Source organism: Apaloderma vittatum, unplaced genomic scaffold (genome assembly GCF_000703405.1).
Source record: "Apaloderma vittatum isolate BGI_N311 unplaced genomic scaffold, ASM70340v1 scaffold7666, whole genome shotgun sequence".
NCBI lineage: Eukaryota > Metazoa > Chordata > Aves > Trogoniformes > Trogonidae > Apaloderma > Apaloderma vittatum.
This window is the reverse complement of record NW_009719929.1, coordinates 7,133-29,768: the sequence shown is the minus strand read 5'-3', so window position 1 is coordinate 29,768 and position 22,636 is coordinate 7,133. Positions and strand designations below refer to the sequence as shown.

Genomic DNA, 22,636 nt, shown 5'->3' with positions numbered 1-22,636 from the left:
CTGTAGCCACTGGGGAAAATGTAGTGTCTATGACATTTTTATTTGGCATTTGTGAGTAAAAGAAGAGAGAAAAAAAATGGCACATAGCAATTAAAGAGATTCTAACATATATCCCAGGTTGTCTCTCATTGATTTCACTACTGTCTCCTGTGCGCCTTTCCAAACTATGAAAATATGGTTAAATTTAATATCCTTAGACAGCTGTAATTATGTTTTGCAATGCCAATATTCTAGTCTCAAAAGTGAAGACAGAACAAAGACACGAATGTCAAGAAGTTAAAAACCACAGTCTCCATACTTTTGATCCTTCAAAGTACATAATGTAAAATTAGAATGACTGATGACTTAAAACACCGATGATAGTATTTCCTGACCAAATCACTCAACAGAAAATATTTCACCCAGGAATGCAACTGGTGGGGGGAAAAAAAAGGCCATTGTACCTTGTAAGAGATAAGAGGGGAGGGGAAGGAGGGAGAGAGACACAGTCAGGGAAAGGAAACCAGCTTGATTTTGCTTCAGTAGCAAAAAACTGCTATCCCTTGTAAATGTACGACTGAGAATTTAAAACACAATGAGTCACAAGGTTTTGCCTAAAAAATGAGGAAATGTGCTGTGAATGTACTTCAGCATCTTTTGGTTTTCCTCGTTAGAGTTTAAATAAAATCATAATATTAACTACAAACTCTGTGGACATTCACAGAGTCCAGGCCGGCAATAAATTAGTATTATGCAAATTGTTTTCACAGATAATACAGTCCCTCTTGTTTATCTTCAATCACGCAAAGTTGGTTTTGCAGGGCCTCTTAGGCACAGTTAGACCAGGTTGTACTCCTTCAGGTTTAACTGTAGGATCGTGTCCTTGACAGCAGCAAAGACGAAGCGGATATTTTCTGTGTCTGTAGCGCATGTGAAGTGGGAGTAGATAATTTTGTCACTGTCTGGATTCAGGTCTACAAACATCTTCAGGATGAACTCTCGTGCTGCCTGTGCATCCCTTTGTGGTCCTATAATCAAGAAGAGAAAGTCAGTTTTCTGAAGTCAGTTCAACATTCAAACTTCTTTAGCAGAAAGCAAGAAATGCTCAGTCTGTGGTCCTCATGTAAATAAGACAGGGAAGGTTTTACTAATCCATATTATCATATACTGGCTACTTTCTTCCTGGTAGGAACTATGAAAAACAAAGACAGAAGGAAATTTCAGAAGTTCAGGTTAGAGCTATCACGTTAAAGCTCCTGTTTTCCTGCTAACTGTTCTTTTTCTTCAGTGAGATAATGTTTAAAACAGGTGATTTATAGCTGCATGGAATGAAAAATTAGCCATGCTAATAAATATTTTAAAATGTTAATAGAATTGCTGAATGTTCTATATTTAAATTATACTTAGTTTCTTCTAGGACTGCAACAAAACTTAGGAGGATTTTAACAGGTAGCATGAGGAAGTTACATTCTGAACTGGTCTGACACCGTCATCAATAGAACTTCATTCACTTCAGTGACGATAAAACGCACATGCTTTCCCATCGAATCTGTTTGATTACAGAAGGCTCACGTTCTAACAAATCACTATCTAACTTACATATGATAATGATCCTACGAGATGTAAATTAACGTTGTAATTCACAGAAGGACAGAGAGTCTATGTAACCAAACCACATGTTCAGCTTTAGAGAAGACAGAAGGTAATGACTTTCAGCCTGGAACAGCGACGATTCATTCAGGTTCACAGCCAAAAGAGCAGTACAGAAGCAAGAACATGAGCCACAAGCTGTTGGATACTGTTCTATTACTGCAGTGCCATTTCTGAAGGCCATTATTCCCTTGTTCTCCTGTTTCTGGAATGTGGGTTTCTACAGAATACATGTGCTTTCTGTGCTACCTCCTCCTATTCTCTTCATTGTTGCTACATGGCAATATAAACGCCCAATAGTTTTATGCAGCTCTTCCCTTTAGTAGTTACGAAACCTGTACTTTGAGAGTTAACACATGCCCACGTATTTTTCAACAACTGGATAACAAACCTTTTTTTCAATATTTCAGGCTTAAAATTGCTGGCATTTCCAGTTTGGATAACTCCATAAAATTTAAGTCAATAACGGATGGAAGAGAAATCACACACTTTCTGGTGTGCTGCAAATCCATGTGGAGGGGGAGTAACATTCAGCAGCATATGGGTGCATGCACGTGAACATATATGCACATACATGTCTATATATACACAGACGTCACATTTCCTGAGATTTAGGAATGTAAACAGATCATAAGCTCCCTGAAGCAGGACAGATGACTGGTCAACACTTCTACAGCTTCTAAACCACAATAAAGGCTCTAGACTTTGGCCTAGTCACATAAACTATGTAGGAACAGCAGCAACAGTAAGTCTCACACTACCACGAATAGATTTGCTATTTGTGCTGAAAACTCTTAGACTTTCAAAGACAGTGATTATTTCAAAATAAAGCACTGTTTTGAACAACTTCCTATAATTTTACTAGAATTTCATAGTAGCTAGATGCAGCACACTCTCAGAATCTACTGCACTATTCAAAGTGGGTATCTAGATTTACTTACCTAATCACACCTCTGCTTATTATCATTTATTTTACATTTTCATTTGACCGAAGTACAAGTATGGATAATTCAGGTTAGAAAGAACATTTATGATCTCAGGAATTTCGGAAAAAAAAAAATCAACACACCAATGCTCCATATACACTACAAAGTGGTTGCGAAAGAAGTAATATGGAGACTTGGAAAAGAACGGCCATATAAAACTGTACGTTTCTTGTCTACTGCCTCCTAATCAGCAGTTTTCAAAGCGTGTCTCAACATGATAGATTCAAGATCTATATAAGAAGTACTACATCAGTATTTTTCTCTTCTTCCTAACTATGGCCTCTTTGTCCTTGTCCTCTCTCCCTCTCCCACCTCTTCATTCCTGTCTGTGAGTCAGTCTTCTAGCCCTAGCCAAATAATCATGTCTTTGTGCCATCCATCGATCCCTAAGCACACCTCAGTTCCCCTTCCAGTGCTGTTACAACACAACATGCATCAGAACTGCTTAATTTAAACTGTCCAATCTGCCATCCTGGCTAGCAGTTCTCATCCCTACGCTTCTTTCTCCCTTGAGCAGGAAAATGGATGGGAGAAGTGAGCCAGCTGAAAAATACCTAATTTTGATTCCTTCCTCAGTCCTCCCACCTCTCACATCCCTGGTGTGCTGGGACAGAAAAGGCAACTACATGGTGAGCTCTGCAAGCTGCAGACCTGTCCCTGCCTCCAGAAGAAATTAAATCAAGCCATAAACTTGTTTACGGAGTTAAGTCCAGCAAGATCTGCAGAACTAAGAGACACAGATTCTCGAATCAAGACCTCCAGGCCTTGACTTCAACAGCCCTACCAGTCCACAGTATCTTCTTCCCCTCACCGATGACAGTGAACAGGAGAAAGCGTTTCTGTGAGATGAGTGACTGAGTTTTGCCTGTTTTTTTGGGACAAGCACTTAACATAGGCTTTATCACGACTGCAGTGGTGATAACGGAATGGCCTGTAGTCTTCTCACCTTTAGGATGTCACCCAAGGAACGAATTAAACTTGAAAGACTGAGCATATTTTCTATTCAACTGCCACTTCTCCTCTGCATAGCACTACAAAACTAAACTTACACTGATTCATAACCAATATGGTCTGATCCTGCAGGCTGTTCTCTTGTTTCCTTCCCCTTGAACAGGAAACAAAGTGTACATCTGTCCTATTATTACTTTCCATATTTGAACATAAGAGATTTTATCTTTTATTCAGCTTTCAAATCTGTGGGACAAAACTGATTTTTTGGTGGTTTTTTTTTTAATAGGAGCATTTAGTTCTTTACACCTCTTGATATGTTTGATTTTTCTGTGACCAAGGCCTCTACTCAGTTACCTCAAAATACTCAGCTTTTTACATTATGAGAACTTTCTGAAGGTACAGTTTTAGCAGAAACATCTGTACAATCCACATTTACTTATTTTTTACAGACAAGCACTTTTTACTTCATATAAATAACGCAAAATTAAAATAAAGGGAAAAAATGGTGTAAGGGATGGTGCTGGTTTCTCTGAGCGCCGCAGAGATCTTACGACACTTCCCTTCGGATATTCAGCCTTACACAAAACCAAACCTCAAAAGGCCAAGGAGTATGGGAGACAATGTGTAAAAGTGAGGAATGCATTTTTATGTCTTTTTTGTTTATATTCTTCAGTTTAAACCCTCATCCCAACTTATGAAAAAGTACAGAATGTGGTTCACCACTAATATGACAATGCTCATCTTGAAAGGCAATAAATTCCCATAAACAGTTCTGCCATCCTACCCAAAATTGCAGTGTAAAATGCAATCCTACCAGTCTAAAACGACCCCCAAGAGTTCAATCATATTTTTCAAATTTAGATTATTAAAAAGTGCAAAGCACCTTTCTTTTTTTCAAAAGATCTATCTGTCTAGCATTTGGACAAGGCTATTACAATTTGTCACTACTGCAGTGTAAACAAAGCATGAGCTCTGATGTCATTATACTTACCGTCATACTCTGGAAAATAATCAACTAGATGGGAGTACATAATTTTCTCCTCTAAGAGATCTTTTTTATTTAAGAACAGAATGACTGAAGAGTTCTGGAACCATGGATATGTGATAATTGTCCTAAAGAGCGCTTTGCTTTCTTCCATTCGATTCTGGAATAGAAAAGACAGCAGAATTTTGGTGGTCACAAAAATAATATTTAATTTTTTTAAAAAAATTTCATTTCATTTTATTTGGTAAATGGATCCATCTCATGTTTTGCACCTTCCTACCAATATGCAAGATTCAAGTAATTAAATTACATTTAATTAGTTAGCAGTTAATTAAATACGCTTGCATTTTTCTTCTGCAAATTCAACTGCTCAGACATAGGTATTCCTTAAAATACAGGTCGTGAACATGAAATCTGTATCAGGTACATTTGTAAAGTCTGAGTATGCACAATTATGACCAGCCAATGAACTGGTGGTACTAAAATACACGTGATTCATGGCAGGGACAAGTACACCACAACATGACATAACAGCAAATTCAAGTTTTATTTATTTCATAGGCCTTTCCTGAACTTTAAACACAGAGTTAGACAATTCTTAGAGAGAGATCAGCTTTAAATTAGCTACACATAAATTTGGAATCTGAGAGCACTCTGTCAACATAAAGACTTATGCTATAAAATCTTAAAATTCTCTAAATCGCTAAATTTGTTTCTAACATCACTGGGTTATCCTTTACTTCAATTACTTAACTACTCCTGAAAACCACTTTGAATTGTAGCTGAAGCGTAAGTGAAACCTATGGTACTATTTGTAATAGTTTCTTGTCATTGTAAAATTACATTATGATTTGACACAGTTCTGGTTAGGCTGATGTGATGTGATTAACACAGAGTCAGAACAAACAGAATTCAAATAAAGGAATTAACTTTAAATTATTATTATTTAAAGCTGCAGCTCCCTGAGAAAAACTGTTTCACCATGAAATGGAACAACAGCAAGGAGGTAAATTCTGCAACAGATTCTGTTGTTGCTGTCATACAAATATCCGTCAGGTAACTCAAGACAGTTTTGCAACAAGTGCATCTTTATTTGTATTAATTTTCATTTTGAAGAGACCAGAATAAACATGAAGAATAGGAACTTAAAAGACTAATAAATCTATTGTTTACAAGTCGACAGTTTGGTCTCTTAAGTTACCACAGAATCTTCAAGTAACTTATTAAAAACTCTAGCACGTGCTGAGTGGAAGGTGAAAATCAGCCAAATTTACAAATGGAGAAACTAATGCAGAGAAGTAAAACGTTTGCTTTCTTGCGGTCAGTTCTTATGACTCCCACCGATTTCAATGATGCCAGGATTTCATTCAGGACGGATTAAAAACAAAATGTGAACAGAGCTCAGCATAAAACCTAAGTCTTTAACCTAATTTTTAATCAGACCATGTTTTCTTCTCAACATTCTCTGCAGACTTCTCTAAACAAGGTCTTACACAAAGGCAATGGGAACTACACAGGACAGATTTCAATTTTACAGCTTGATGAAAAGACAAGGCAATGTAAACTTCCAAACTACTGTTTAAATTACAAATATTTACCTAAACTCATTAACATTTAGTAACTTCTAATGTGATACCCAGAAGGTGAAACAACATAATGACTCAATTAGCAGTGTTCTTTCACAGTAAATTTATCACCTATTGAAAACTTCTCGGTCAGAAAATTGCACAGGGAACACGAAGAAATTACTATCAAGACTAAGTGTTCCTGCTTTTCATGACAACTTTTCAAGAAGGCTGCAATATTTTCATCTATAATGTTGATTTTTTTCCATATATACAACATAAAATTGCAAAGACAAAATAAATCAATTGGTTTGGGTAAATACATGACCCTTCTTTCCCCAGAAAGCTCAAGAAAACCATGTTTTGTAAACATTGTTATTAGACTCAGAGCACATTTTCATTTTCTCTTTGAAAGGGATGCCAAACAAGATGAAGCAGAAAAGGCATGCAGACTAAAGCTACAATGACAACATGCCTAAAACAATTTCTGGCATCCTATCAGCTAAAATATTCACTCTTAAGTGCTGTGTGTCATAAAAATAGCAGGAGAAGTCCACAGTAAAGAACAAAATATTGTGTCTTCAATGTAAGGAAAGCATGTATTGTGTTGTACTTCACTTATGAATTCTGTATAATACGAATGGCATTGCACAGAGTAATTTTTTTGCTATTATAGATTTGCAAATATCTCTCAAATCCTTTCAGATTTGATGTGAGACATCCGACTTAAACCTCCTCTTGACCAGGTATCTATTAAGGATTCCACTCAACAGATAGATCAGAGATGAATCAGGTTTCCATTATTTCAAAGATAGTTAAATTAACTCAAAATCAATCTGGGATGCCAAAAACCAATACTACTAAGAAGGCAGGTAAAAGAACTGCTTCAGAAAAAAAAATCAAAAGGAAATAATTAGAGCCTTGAGAAATTTACAGAATTGGTTAATATGTGTAGTCTAACACAACTGAAAGAAATGCTTAGCTGCTTTGGAAAAACTATGTAATTCAGGACTGAAGCCAATAAAACATCCCACCATCATCCACTTCACTGTATTCTTTAGTACAGTCAAAGTTTCATTTCATACAGAAGCCACCTGCCCCCAGAAGCCACTTGCCTCCACAAATCAACCAGCTAACCGCATTTTCAGGAAGAGCCAGGCTAAATCAGAATCTATTCCTGATTCTGGGAGGCCTTTAAAGAGGCAACAGCAGTAGACTGTTGCCTTTGCTAATTTTGTATTAAATGATACAGTCCTAAACAAAATTAACTGGAAGTCAGAGAATTGCAGGAAATAATAAAAAATGCCCACTGAAGCAGTATTATTTCTTTCTGTATGAGGATTTTGCTCTGTACAGTAATATCAGATGAGGATATTGGAAAGGTAAGACAGTAGAGTTTTGCACACCAAATGGTAGCTCTGAGCAGCGGTATCTGTCTTGGCATGGGGATTATTTCAGAGCATACATCACTACAGAAAACACCCTACTGCCCCTCATCTGCAGAATTAAACAAACAGCAGGGATTAAAACATCAGGAAGCCTGCAGACACATTTTCTATGGAGTTGGTGAGAGATGACAAGCTGTTCAAACCAGTTAAGAGAAAGGTCACTCTCCTCAAGATCTGTAATTGACAGGTCTATGAATTTCCATGTTCCTTCTAAAGGAAAAGACCACACAATGTGGCTTGTTGGTTAAACACGGTTTTCTCACATAATGCAAGAAAAGAACACAAAATGTTCTTCCTGTCTTCCCTTACAACAGAAGCATGGAAAAAAGACTTACAATATCACTGCTTATCTTCTCTGAATGTATGTCACACCTCAATGCCCCACAGACAAATATGCCTTCATGAAAGGCACGTCATGGATGGTACTGTCATAACTTTAAATGGTCAGACCAGTCAATTCCAGAGATTCAGCACAGATTTCATAACATTCAAGTATTTAAGAAGTGCCTTGCAAAGCCTTATCCTTGTAAAGATATTAATCAAGAAAACTAATTTCCAGTTCATTGCACGATGTATCTAACACTTATATATGTATTACTAAATGACTCCTATGGTCAATGCTATTTCACCTGAAGAAAACTTTAATCTTAGATTCAATGATATCATGAAGGAATGATTCTCTCTGTTTTCTCTGATTGTATCAGTTGGTCTGATAAAATTATTGCCTATTATCTTGCTTACTTTAGCACTTGCATTGTCCATGGGGATCCTCTGAAGGAAAAATGCCAGTTTTACCTGACAGTACCATAAACTACAGTGCTGTTACTGCAGTCGTATGTCACATTAAAAACATAGTTTTGACATCTGAAGATCAAATAAATGAAACCCCAAATCCATAACTGAATGTTAACTCTGGGTTTGGGTGGGATTTTTCACTTCCTTTATAACTTTGTTATGCATAGATCTACTAGTGGTCCCATAGCTGAAAACTCAAGGGGACTCACAGGAGGGGAAAAATCTAGTAAACAGATGTCCTAGACTCACACTTAGGTTGGAGTTTTTTTACTGTTTTTTTCTTCCTCTTCTTAGTACCACAAATTGCACTTACAATGTGGACAATACTATCAAAGTGTAAGAACAGAAGGCACTTTACACCCTAAAGAGAAGGCACTCACTGTATATTGACTGTATCTTCTCTTGGTGTGTGATCATAACATAATAAACCTGAAAAGTCTATGTCTTCTGTTCCCTTCCTGTATCTCCCACCTTCAGGTGCGTGGTTTTTCTGTAACTGAGCCTGTCTTTGGCAAGGAAGTAAACATACTTATCAGTTGCCTGAATTATGGGAAATCTCAACGGCTTTTTCCCTTCCCCGTCCTTGAGAGGAAGGCAGACAGCATCTCATTAAATACATACGACTCTCTCAGCATTTTTTTAAAGTTGTCCCAGAAGCCAGCACTGCTAAGTTTGAAATGACTACGTATCATTACAAAAAGCAATCAGCCTCTGGCTCCTTTGGAAACTATCTCACACCTTACAGAATCAAACCATTTGCTCTTCATAGTTTCTGTTTTGACAAAGAGTCAGAAAGTTGAAAAGAATGCAAAAGCACAAAAAACCCCCACAGTACAAAATATTATATCTTCAGTACTAATGGAAAGCAATGGATTTTCTGGGGAAACACAGCAATCTGTATTTTCAATTTAAAGACTGTTTTTGTTAAACTTGTCACTAAAATACCCAGTACAGTTATAATGAAGAGCAACTTATGTGGGAGTTGCTGATAAATATCCAACATAAGCTCTGAAGATCAACATTAAGAGATTTCTTATGCTGTTTGGATGTAAAGAAACTGGATTCAGGAAAGTACTTCAGCACAACTGTAACCATAAATGTGCATGTATTTCTGCAAAGCTGCTCCTTTTTTTAATCATTAGGCTTAGGTCAAGATCTTGCTATCAGATGCACTGTTCAAAAGAAGTAGAAACGTTCATTGTGTGCTCTTCCATCTCTTCTTCCCAAGAGCCAACCTTCTCCATCCTCTGCACTAAGACATTGCGAAGCTTGTATCTAGAGAAGAAGTTTGCCTTAATTTCACCAGAAACTACTCATTATAAAAATCAGAAATGGTAATTTACTGTTTAGTTCCCAAATCAGATTCCCCGTGTAAGAATAACAGTGCTCCTACCCAATACACATTCAGGGTATGACTACCTGGATGGCTTCCAAGGAAGGACTAGGTCTACCAGTGGTAAAAATACCACAGTTACATGACAGCAGTTACTATTATAACCTAAGAGAACATAGCAAGTATGATTATGTACATACACATCAGCAGCGCTGCTGCTGATACCGTTAAGCACTGTACAACATGAGTAATAACTCCGCCTCAAATTTGTTTAAATGTAAACAGCTATTAACTGCTCACAGTGACTGTCACACAACTTCCACTGAACCACCACTGAATCTGAAATGCTGCCTGGAAGGCATCTCTAGAGTTCATCTTAAGAGTTTAGTCTTTCATTCAAATAGGACTAGTGACTAGTGACAACAGGAGAGCAATTATGGTTTTGTCTTGGTAAGTTTTGAAAGCCTGTACAGACAGTGATTTCAATATCTCTCTGGTTTCCTTGTTTCACTGCTAAGCTAAAACCCAGCGGGAAAATATTTCCTGATATACAGCCTAAACTTTCCAAGCCACAGTTTGTTACACTGCCCACCCAAAAAAGTCTGGCTCCATGGCACACTTAAAGCTCTTCAAATACTTTTTGACAAATATTAGTGTTCTTTTCACTTGACTAAACAAGCTTAGGTTCCTCATCCTGTCCTCACAGCTTATAGGCTCTGGGCACACATGCCTTTCCAACAGTTTATGTGATCACAAGATGGTATTTGTAAACCTTTTGCAATTATTTCTGAGGAAAATGGAAGGGAATTGTATTAAGGACGGTAAACAGACATTTTGGTATTTTGTCACTCAGATGTGCACTCTGCAGATGTTTTGCAGGAACTGAAAGACAGCCTAGAGATTTTTAAGCAGATTTTATCTCCTTGAGCAGATAAAACAACACAGGTGTTGAGTTTACCATAAGAGATTAAACATGGTAACATGGCTTCAATATTTTGTTTTAGAATGATTCAAGGATTCATTAAGAAATACAAAGCAATTCATTTTTTGACTAATCAATCTCTGGTTAACCTTCTGCAATCTTTCATCTCTTTGTTTTATCAATTTCTAAGAGCAAATAAGCTTTTATGGATGTCATGGCAGATAAAACCACTTGCATTCTAGAAGTAATTTCTCCAACAATACTGCTTACTATTAAAATTTCTCTTACAAAGGTTTTCTGTCGCTAATGATAGCTCATACCATTGCATGCTCACCATTTTTTTATTAAATGTATACACAACATTACCGCCATATTTTTAATGTTTCATTAAAGAATATTTGACATGACGTGTCACTATCAGCAGGCACTTTTTTTAATGTAAGGAGCAGTTTCACATTACAGAACTTTCACTGGAAATAGGGATAGGAGTACAAGCAGTGTAGAAAAAGGCCAGCACTGGGGATCTGACCTGTCAGATGCAATGTGAAGGATGCCGTGTCAAAGCAAGGAAGTACGGCTCTTCAGAAAGAGGGTGGGGAGCAGGCAATATTTAATAGCTTGTTCAAGCACTTGATCTCATTTTATGAACCAGTTCCATCTCACCAAATTTCTTCCATAATAATCTTACTTCAGCCTCAATGGAAAAGGCTTCAGAAAAATCACTTGTGAGCAACAAATATACAGAAATAGGCAACTGGAGCTGGCTTCAGGCTTTCTCAGTAGCTAACAGCCATTCTCAGCAGTGATGCTGACCTTCACAGCAACCTGGCTCCAACAGTAGCAACTTGGCATCTGACTTTGCAGGTGGCCTGGCACAAAGAAAATGAGCAGCAAGATCACTGTTTTCACCGTCCCCTAAGATGCGTTGGCTTGGACAACTTCTCTGCTCTGCTTATGTCTGCAGTCAATCCCAAATTGCGTAAAGACATACTGATACCGCCAGCCAAAATGACTCAATTTTTCTCCTCAAGATATACAGGTGCCAGTATGAAACTCTCCCATTGTCCATACAACTCGACACAGCCACCAGGCCAATGTAAAAACAACATTATGAAACAGAGAACAAAAAAAAAGACTAGTCAAATCCCACAATCAAATAAAAAATTGTTAAACGGATCATATAAACTTGCACAAGTTATTGCAATTTCTCACTAAACACCAAGAAAAAGCACTGTACTTATTCACGAACCATGGGACTGCCAGCTTTATGACTATAAACATGTTTTATGAAACATAAACAATTTTATTTTTTTTTCTACCATGTACCTTATACCATACAAAAGATTTTATGCTGGTAAGTTTTTGTATGACGGTTAAACATTAACACAAATATAACTGACACAAAACCCATGTTTTATTCAAATACAAACTGTTTCTCATTTTTAATAAGATTTTAAAGGAGTGAATGTCCTGCTTTTAAAAAAATTTAAAATTCTATACTTTCAGTTTTCATTTTAAAATGATGTATTTCTAGTTTGGATTTATGTATCGAAACTCTCTTTGGTATCTGTTGTTCTGGAAAAATATGCAATTACACCTGCAATTACAGAACTAATAGAATTGGCATAATGTACAACCACTTGACTCTAGGATTTCAAGTCCTGAAAAATACCTGAAGACTGCTAAAACTTATTGCTGCCCAGTGAAAGGAAATCAGCATAGCTCAGCCAACAAACAGTGCGTTGACAAAAAAGACTAAGTACAACATTAATCTGAAACAATTCAGAAGCAGGAGCAGTTTCACCCATCACTATCTTTATGACTGTCTAGAGTGGCATCTAGTGGACATACCGTAAAACTTACATACCGAATGAAAATTGTAGGTAACTAATTTTTGTCCTTAAAATAGGAATGTAAATAGTGTCTGTTAACAAAATCAAGATTTCACAAATTTTGAGGGACTGAGTTTTGTTGAAATAATGTGAGAGAAGATGGTGAGGAGGTAAACAAGATCCATATTTCAGTCAACAACTTGCACATTCTAGGTAACTACTTTTTTGTTGGTAACAAATGTTTATGTGAGTGAGAGGGCATCCAGAGACAAAAACTGTAGAAGAGAGAAGAGAAGATACTGATGCAAAAGAACTTTAGTAAAAAAAAAGCAGGAGTTAATAGTTCATAAGTTGTTTAGTATCACAGTAATGGACTGTATTATTTTACCTGACAAAAATCTTATGCATGTAAATAGTTTTTATGCTAAAGTCTGTATTAATTAGCAATGCCTCACTCTCTAAATAAGACTTAGAGCAATCATTTATGTAAAAGCACTGTTTGACTGCACAGAATGACCTACAGTGTATTTTTCTTGGCTAGAAATTTAACAGAGCTGTTGCATGAAAGTTGGGAAATAACAGAGGAAATCAGGAAGTGGGAGGTAAGCATGAATCCTCCATCATGTAAAAAAGTAAATGCAGTATCAAAACTGGAAGTGCTTCATTTTTTGCCAGCAATATGAAGTATAATCTTGCAGTTATACTGCTGTAACTGGCCATCTAAGAAAAAACTGCAATGACTGTACAAATATTTTGAGGGATAACTCAAATGCAGCAAGAGATGACTTCAAACACAGAGCTCCAGAATAACTCCTTTATTTTCTGCACTGGTCTTCAATCTTCCTGTAAACTAGCCTGACAGAAAAATCTTCTGGTAGAGGACTGGGACGACATTTCTGTAGATGATAACTGTATTTTATATCACCTGGGAGGAGAACTCTCACCTCTCCAACAACTTAAATTTGCAACGCTGCACTCGCAAATCTATGGCAGTTTTATGTACCCTGAAGGTGAACCAAACGACAGCTGAAATGCATCCAGACACGATCAACAACCATCAAAGCATAAAAATACGGTCCAAAAATAGTGATCCAAAACATGGTCTCAACATTGCTGTCAAGTATTTTAAACTAAAAAAAAAAGCGGCTGTTAAATCAAATTTCGATTAAAAAACATGAATGCCAAAATAATGTTTTTCATGAATACCTACAAGTTTTCCAGAAAATCCGGTGAAAATCCTTTGAAATTAAATTGTCACTGCAAAAGGCCCCTTTCTGGACAAGTTTGACAGTGGTATTGAAAAAAAAAAGTGGCAGTTGTCTTTGCCAGCAATGGCTGCCAATAGCAACATTTTACCAGCAGCATTTCTGGCAGCCTCTGCAAGTGGGTTGAAAATCACTCAGAATCCCATCTCCATTATGAATCACCCACTACAATGAAAAAAAGAGTGTCTTTGGTTGTTCCTAATGCAAACACTTTCCCGTACTAATACTTCACATTCAAAAAGTTCTTTACCCATCAACCAAAAAGAATATACACATGCATATGTGTGAACATGTGTGAAAGACAGAATACACACAGTAACAATGTTTGGCACAGGTGGCTAGTGGGTTATATTCTCCAGTTTCCAAATAAGCAATGAGGTCTGGAGATTTCATTTCCCATGGAAATAATATTGTTAGATGGTTATGAAGACCACTGGAGGATTTTAATTCTTTCTGGAAGTTCATACTATCCCTCTGCCCTATGCTCAATTGTTCTGGATTAGTGAATGTTAATGAAAAAAACAGACAATCGAAGTACTATGTTTATTCGCGATGCAGAAAATGAGAATTGGTCTGATCTCCACATTGTTTTCTTTCAGCCTTCATGTTAAGTCACGTAGGACTAGCCTGTGAATACGGAACACAAAGTGCTGGAAGAGAAGTAGAAGCATGTCCAGATATGAACACCAAGAGAGTTCTGACGAAAAAATTAAATACGTGCCTCAGATAATTGCCTCCATAAAGACTGAAAGTATTCTGAACTCCATGGCCTCATGCTTTTTTTCCCACATCAAAAGCAAGTATATCTGGAACATTGCAGCAATTTGTTTCCCATTAACAGATTGTACTGACGAAGACTATAGAAGTTCCAGCTAGGCTTTGGATACTCATGTATTTTACAGATATATTTTGTCCAGATTCAAAGCATGGGCGCGTATACCTGCATCTATATACCTGTATACATACACAAAAATGAGTTTGCAGCAGAAATACTTATCCTGGGTTTAATGTAGTTAATGTAGACTAACTGAAATTTTGTTTAATAAACCAATCAACACTGCTCCTTTCTACTTGGGACTAACTAAGAATAATAAAATTTTCTCTCAATCAAAGTAACTGACATCCCTGCACAGTGCCTTTATTCAGTACTTGAAGCACAGAAACATGACAGAAAATCACTTTACAAAGTTCCTTCAGTTACAATTTGCAGCTGTGGTTGAGGAACCAGTCTTAATTTTCTTAATATCCTGCTTACCTTCATACAGGTGTTATTTTTGATAAAATCCTAAGACAGTTCTTCAGTGTAAGTTAAGTACTACAACGGTAACGACAGACACCACCATCAAATAAATTAGGGTTCTTGAGGCTTTTACAGAAGCTACACCAAAACCTTATGGCATGACCACAAAGATGTTCCCAAAGAAACAAAACAAACTAAAATCTCTTCTTACTCATCAAACTGTGATTTTTCTACGTGAATCACAGAGTAGTTTATGCTGGGAAGGACCTGTGGAAGTCCTTGTTTACAGCAGAAGTAACTTTGTCATAAGGCTGTGTCCAGTCAAGCTCTGACGATTTCTCTCCAGGATGGAGATCCTACCCCTCTAAGCAACCAGTTCTGCTTCACTCACTCATATGTAGCTATCACCTTTCAGCTCTTGTGATCTATGAACACCAAGCTAAATGCAGTGTTACTGAGGGCCACTGTATTTACTACTAAGTCACTACTATTAAGTCATGTTACCCCTAGTGGTAACGTTTTGGACAAAGCATTTCTTTCCTCTCAGATTCCATAAGTCACATGTCCCTTTTTCCTTCCACCTCTCCCACACCATGTACACTGAGTACACTGAATACACTGAGTATTCTTGCAACATTTGTGCAATGGCTTCTGGAAACACTGTCTGAGTCACTTCCAGATCTACTGGTTCTGTTCACATTTCAAAATAATAATGTTACGCTTTCGTACTGCTAGTGCCATGAAAACTTCTGCTACTGATAAATGAACCTGCTACTCTACATTTCAAGAAACCTAGCAGACTTGACGGAGGATCACAGTCGCACTTTGCTCCTAAGTAACAGCCACTGTGTTAAAAGTTTGTAAAATCAGGATAAATCTGTACAACAATGGGATTCTGAAGACAGAAAGAGAGAACGTGAAATTATAGCACCAAATTTCTCAACAGTGCAGCACTGCTTGCTGCCACATAACTCTGACTGCCACACCAGCATATGTTACACACCAGTAAGGGACCATGTTTAGGCAAGTTTATGTTCAGGAAGAGAATTGCAACACATGCAAAAGCATTTGTTCGAATATATTAGAAATGACTGATCAAGACAGCACAGAACAGATTTAACCCGTTCATTATACCAGGTTACACGATGCAGGTCCTTAAAACAGACAAGCTATTTGGTTCTTTATGGTAAGGAAATGAAAGCCACTGGACAGAGGAACACAAGGCAAAACCAAGAAGCTGATTGATTAAGACAGCACAAGCTTTTTAAAAAGCAAAAGCTTATGAAAAAGTTAAAACAAAAGCTTTTTTTTTTAAAAAAAAACAGTACTCTCCTGGACAAGAATCTCCTCCTTTTCTGATTAAAAAGAATCAGTAATAGTTCTTAATAAACATCTTTAAGGGGTTGCAAATTACCTGTCTGAATAGGATATATAATTGAATTAGACATTAACAGTGAAATTGGTTCTGTTTGCTTTGTTATTCAAGGTCAACAAGTTTTTAAAGTTACACTAACAGTATTTTAAAGAAGGAAAAGGAAACATCAATGATTCTTTTATATGTGCCTCCATTCGTCAATGAAACGAAATCAATTAACAAGTAAAATGAAAAAAACATTGTTTCCCTAAGCTATAGAGATGTATATAGAAGATACTTGTATATATATAGGATACACAGTATGTATTTATAATGCTGGTCATGAGTGGAATTTCTTACTCAGAAGTCAAAGTGAAAGGACTATCACTTGCAAATATTAGCAACCTTTACCTACAACCCTGTTAAAATTTCATGGTTTACAATTTATTTTTAATGCCTCTGTAGCTTTGCAGACTCTGACGATACCTCAGGAAAGACAGTATTTGCTTTTTGGTAGTTCAGATAAATGTCAAAATTTCACCTGGCCTATTAATTCATTAATTTAGCTGACCTGAGGAAACTGTATCCTGTCTTTTCTGCTTTTCCTCTGGAAATGCAAAAAAACTAGAAAGATCTCTACCTATAAAAATCCCACATTGTCGTAACTGTGGTAAACCTACAGAGGCTATATGAAATCATATACACCTTAATTCTTTTAGTGCATTAATATACAATTAAAATATGTACAAACATCAATAAATACAGTCATTTATTTTGCCATTTCCAAATACTTAGCAAGCTCTGCAAAGATAATGAACACCTCTTTTTTCTGAAAAGAGTTGTCACAAGTATAGTTTGATGTCCATAGTCATAACGGCAAGTGGTTACTGGTTCTCTGAAAAAGCTGGGAGTCATTTTTGCATCTATAACACTAAGACCATGAGACTGTATATGTTTAGAAGAGCTACTTGTGATATTTAAATGCAGCATACACTGGAATATGGATTAATATACTTTATCTAGAAAAAATGCTTTCTCTAGAAAAGTTGATTTTAAAAATGGAAAAGTCCTAAACTGTGCTTTTTAAATAAAACTGCAGATTTCTCCAGATCTGCTGGGATAATTCAGCGCAAAGGCCTGACCTAGAGGATATAACACATCATAAATCAATTTAACAGAGATGATTCCTTCATTTATCTCATCTCTAATTGTGAGACTTTTCTGAAGAAGTGAAAAAGGTCAAATGTCTGATACTTCAGCTTATAACATGTTCTCCTTCATCATATCATATAAGACTGAGAACTATTTACTTAATTTACAGTACTATTAATGTAATTAGTATATCATGTCCTCTGGATCAAACTTTGTCCTCATTTTCACCAATGAATCGAGACAGACAACTGTTTTATTAAGGGCAGAATCTGGAACAGTTAGCTATCTCTCCTTCTACATGGATTTAGGAAGAGAAAGGCATTTCAAAACTATACATCACCCAAAACTTTTTAACGATATGTTTAAATACACTGTCTTCACTGATGCCTTTTGTTTTGTATTTACGCACCAAAATCAGATGCTTAGTTATGTACAATCTAAATGCATACTTCGAAGACATAACGTTGCTTCCGAGTGCTGCCTGTTAGAGAAATTTTAGTTAAAATACAGTTGGGCAACCACGTGTGCTTTTCTTCAGGACTGAAGCCCCCAATTCTTTAGCTGCAGATCTTTGTCATGGGAGCGAAATTTCACAGATGTGTTATTTAAGAGTCATCCTACATGGGACTCTGAATAACAGGCAGTCTGAATGCTCAACTTATTTTCTATGTATGAAGTCCCCTTACAGAGTAGTTACAATGTATTCCTCAGAACTTTAAAAATCCATGAAGACAGAAACAGTTCTCAGATCAATCCCATGTACATCCAGTGAGTAAAAGCCCTTGAGAGACATTAGCAAAGCCTATGATCTTAGTACATCCTCAGCTGATTTATAACCCAAATGTATTTCTCCTGAACGCGCTAAACAAGGGAATAAATGTATTTACAACTGAGATTCTATCAGGTACTACATTTTGAAAGAAAAAAAAGAGTCTAAAGGGCTCTAACCAGTTTTATAACGATAGTCATAAAAACACACATGCAATGAATGGCAAATAGTAATTCTTACAGATTTATGTTTACTCATAAAAACGCGTTTAATGAAAAAATCTATTAACTGAAAACAATGCCACAGATTATTAAAAAGGAAAGGGTGTTTTTTGCAAAAGCATAGTACAGGGAAAAGAGACTTCAGGCACTAACATGCAGTGGACTAATTAAAAAAAGAAAGTAGGCCATCTTACAAAAATCATACCATTTAATCAGGGCATGAAAGCAATGCAAAGGGAGTAACAGAATACTGCAAGTTGTCGAGTCAGATTTTTTAATTTCAGTAAGAGGCACACAGATCAAAGATTCTATCATAGTATCACAGATGGCATACATATGAAGAAAGTAGGGCATTTACACACAGTCTCTCATTTTGCTGCTAAAATTTTAATACTGTTTCATAATTTAGAGGTAAGTGCGAAAACTATCTCTTGGCTGATTACCAAAGTCGGCAAGTTAAATTACTGTCTTCCCTACTGAGCTTGACACACTCAAGCAAAGAAAAAAAAAAATTGAATAAAGAAATCTGTTCTTCTCCCATACCACTCTGGGATTGCAATGTCTAGACATACAGGGGAGGGAAAAGAAAGGGAAGCAAGCAGAGCTTTGGTATACCAACAAAATCTAGACAGACAGGCTACAGCTTGCTGAAAGCCAGAACTCTGCTGCCCTGAAGGGTGCTTAGCCCTAAGACAGTCTCGATCCATCCCAGAGCTAAGGCTGTCAGAGAGTGCTACTAGAGTATTTACGTATGACTTGAAAACTAAAACTGGTTTGCATTCAAGTTATGAATACATTTTAAAGACAAACAAGTTCGTAAGTTTTCTGCTGTTGTTAGTAAGAAACATAACCAGTTTAAGCAGTGAGGTGGAAGAAAATGAGTTTTACAGCTTTTGTCTCCAAACTATTTCAAAAGTGAAAACCTGAAAATTGCAAATAGATTTATGAGTAAAGTGATCCTGTTGAAATGTAGTTAAGAAAAACTTTCATAAGGCATACTACTTAGTCACTGGAGATCCTAAAATATAAAGGGAATCTTCAGATGGATGTTCTATTCAGTTCACAAGATGCGAACCTTTTTAACTTAAGAGAACACAAAGGAAGACTGCACAGTCCAAATGATTTGGTCTAGGAACATAGTACTCCATCTTCTACAACAGGGATTCTCTAAGGCATGATCTCCACACTATCTGACAAACCCCCTAACTAGAACAGGATACACATAACAGAGAACCAGCATCTGGTAAATCTCTCCCTGTGAGACAGTTCCTACAAGAACCTCTCCCTTGAGGAACGACATTACGAAAACACAGTGATAAATAGCTAACATCAGAAGTTTGGAAACTGATATTGGACAGATAGAATAGCATTTGAAAATTACCGTAAGTACTTTTTCTTTAAGTGATTTCCAATGTATTCTGTTTTGACTTGCATAATTAAAATGCTTTAATACTTCTGTGTTGGCCTTGTGCTTACAAAAGGATAACGCAAACAGAAAAAGATTAATCCAGACATTTCTGGCTTGGCTTGAAACAAGCCATGTCTGACTTAGTTCTCTTTTTATCTACATGAATCTAGCTTCCAAAATTACAACAGATGAAATTGGTGCAGACTACATCATCGTTTTTGTAAATTCACCTTTGAATATCTGATATAGTTGATTATATAACTCAAGTAACAATTTTTTTAGGGAAAGACTATAAATGTCAAAGACTTCAGAGCACCCACACTTCATTAAAAAAAGAATCCTGAAGAAAGTTTAGCATACAAACATGAACATCCAAAGACATCTATTTCACTTTGTTATGTCAACCATTCTCTTAAACAGTGAAATCAACATGTATGCAGCCATGAAGAACACTCAAATGTTTTCTTTTTTTTCACCTAACTTCTCTAAGTATGTGTTAAAAACCCTGCACTGGAGAGTGCCAGCAAGTAACTCACAACTTAAAATAGTCCTCAGGAAAGACAAAAAAGTTCTAAACATTACTTTCTATATCCTATGCTTTATGTCACAGGGATTAAATTTACTACTTTTGGACCTGTTCTAGCAAGGAACCTCGAAGTTTTGTCTTCATTTCCACTGCTTCGTTTTCTGGACCTGCTACATAACACTAACTGCACAAATAGCTACACTAAGTTAAGTTTTTCTATACTCAACTCTATTTCCCTTCAGCACAGAATAGACAGGCTTCTTTGAATCCTCCAGGGAGTGGATCAGCTTTGCCATATTTTAAGACTGATCCCCTTCTCCCCTGCTGATGCTTGTAATGCTTCTCACTCCATTGGATGGTGTTGGGTTATGATAGTTGGTAGATGCATTTGGAAAACACCTGGTACTGGACAAGTGATGTTATTTTTTTTTTAAAACTGGTGCTTTTTGTGGATATTTGCTTACCTCATTGTCTGACTCCACAAGCACTTGATCGTATTCACTAAGAGCTACTAAGAACATGATGGATGTGACATTTTCAAAGCAATGTATCCATTTTCTTCTTTCTGATCGCTGGCCGCCTACATCCACCATTCTGCAAAATTAACATCCACATCAGCTCCATGAATACAGGTTAAAAAGGTACAAACAAGCACACACAAAATGACAAAACTAAATAATTTTGGGTTTTTTTCCCTAAATTATTTTTTTCATTGATATTTAATGGAATCTGTTATAAACAAACAGTTAATAGTATTTACTTTGAAATCTGACGTGTTTTCTGTATTTAAATTATCATAGGTCTCAAAGCCCTCAGATTTCTTTGATGCAAATTTCTCATGAGCCATGATTTGGCAGAAATAGATGTAAACAGAAAAGACTTGGTGGTCTGCCTTTTGCCCTCAAACTACCAGAGTCAAAATTATGAACTTGTTAAAGCTGCACCATTCTGAAAGGACAAATAGAACACAATATATATCTACTAAAATATTTAATAGCCAAAATTAAAACTCAGATTTGCTCCCAGTGTATTCTCACTTCATGCTGTTTGTCTCAGTGTAACTAAACATAGGTGAAGAACCTGGACTTGCAATTTCGTAGTTATTTTTGAAACAACTGTACTTACATTCAGGCAAGGTGAATTCTCTCTAAAGGAGAATAATCTCTCTCTAAAATTCAACTACACAAGTGGTAACTTTGTATTCCATAAATTACATGATTGAATACACATGACTGGATTTTCAGATTATTGACAGTGAAATGTTGAGATACACTGTCGAAAAGACAAACTGCAGGTTTTCTATCTTAGAATCATTTACGCTGGAAAAGACCTTTTAGGATCATGGAGTTCAAAGACAAACCTAATTGTATTTTTTCCTTTTGACATCTTTAACATCAGCTCCTTATTATATGGGGACAACGACATTCAAACTTTAACAATATAAAATAATTGCTTTCTAAGAACTTTTAACCAATATCCTATGCATAGTTTTACTAATGTAAAGGGAAACAAAAGAAACGAGGTGAGTGAGTGTTAAAAGTTTTTTTTCTACCTGAAAATGACGCTTTGTAAGTCGAAAGGATATTCAATGATCCCTGTTGTTGGAACTCGAACTCTGAGCACATCTTGCTGAGTTGGCAGATAGGTGGAATCTGCTATGCGGTCCAAGTCGTTAAGATAGCTATAGACAGGGAGAAACAACAGGAATGCAAGACAGTGACACTATCATCCCACTGAGGAAAAGAGAAATGAAGACTTGGGGATTGAAATGGGCTGTCGGGTAGGAAGAAGTACAACAAAAAAAAAAAGAACATTATCGGCTTAGACGAGGGGACAAAGTACGAAAACGCGATCCATCCTGCCTTCCCTTTTCACTTTCACAGCTTCAATTGAATTCTACAATAATTCAGCATAATTATTCTGTTTTTTTTTCATGCAAGTTTGCTTGACTTTCACATGGAAATTCACCAAAGATTCAAAGTTTTCAATTACATAATTCTAGACAATTTAGGGACAAATATTACAAAATGCTTGAGAAATAAAAAATTGCACAGTTCTACTTGAACTTGTAACATTTTTGTCAATGTTCACTACACAGTGTCTGCACAGACACATGAATACACAACATGAATATCCCAAAGATCACTAAACTGCTACAGAATAGATCATTACCTGTTATAAAACGACACGAGGAAAAATCGTGCTGTTTGAAGATGAAATTTAAAAAAAAAAAACAGAAAAAGGAAAAATCCATC

At 36.4% G+C, this 22,636-nt stretch overlaps 1 protein-coding gene across 1 annotated transcript; it reads right to left on the bottom strand.

Moving 5' to 3' along the window:
• Positions 1 to 323: 323 nt before the first annotated feature.
• On the bottom strand, positions 324 to 22,062 carry LOC104268986 (guanine nucleotide-binding protein G(q) subunit alpha; the record flags this gene model as incomplete). Its single annotated transcript, XM_009870826.1, has 4 exons — positions 324 to 1,007; positions 4,558 to 4,711; positions 20,846 to 20,975; positions 21,934 to 22,062. Coding segments are annotated over 4 exons (604 nt in total), but the record flags the coding sequence as incomplete, so codon positions are not given.
• Positions 22,063 to 22,636: the final 574 nt, after the last annotated feature.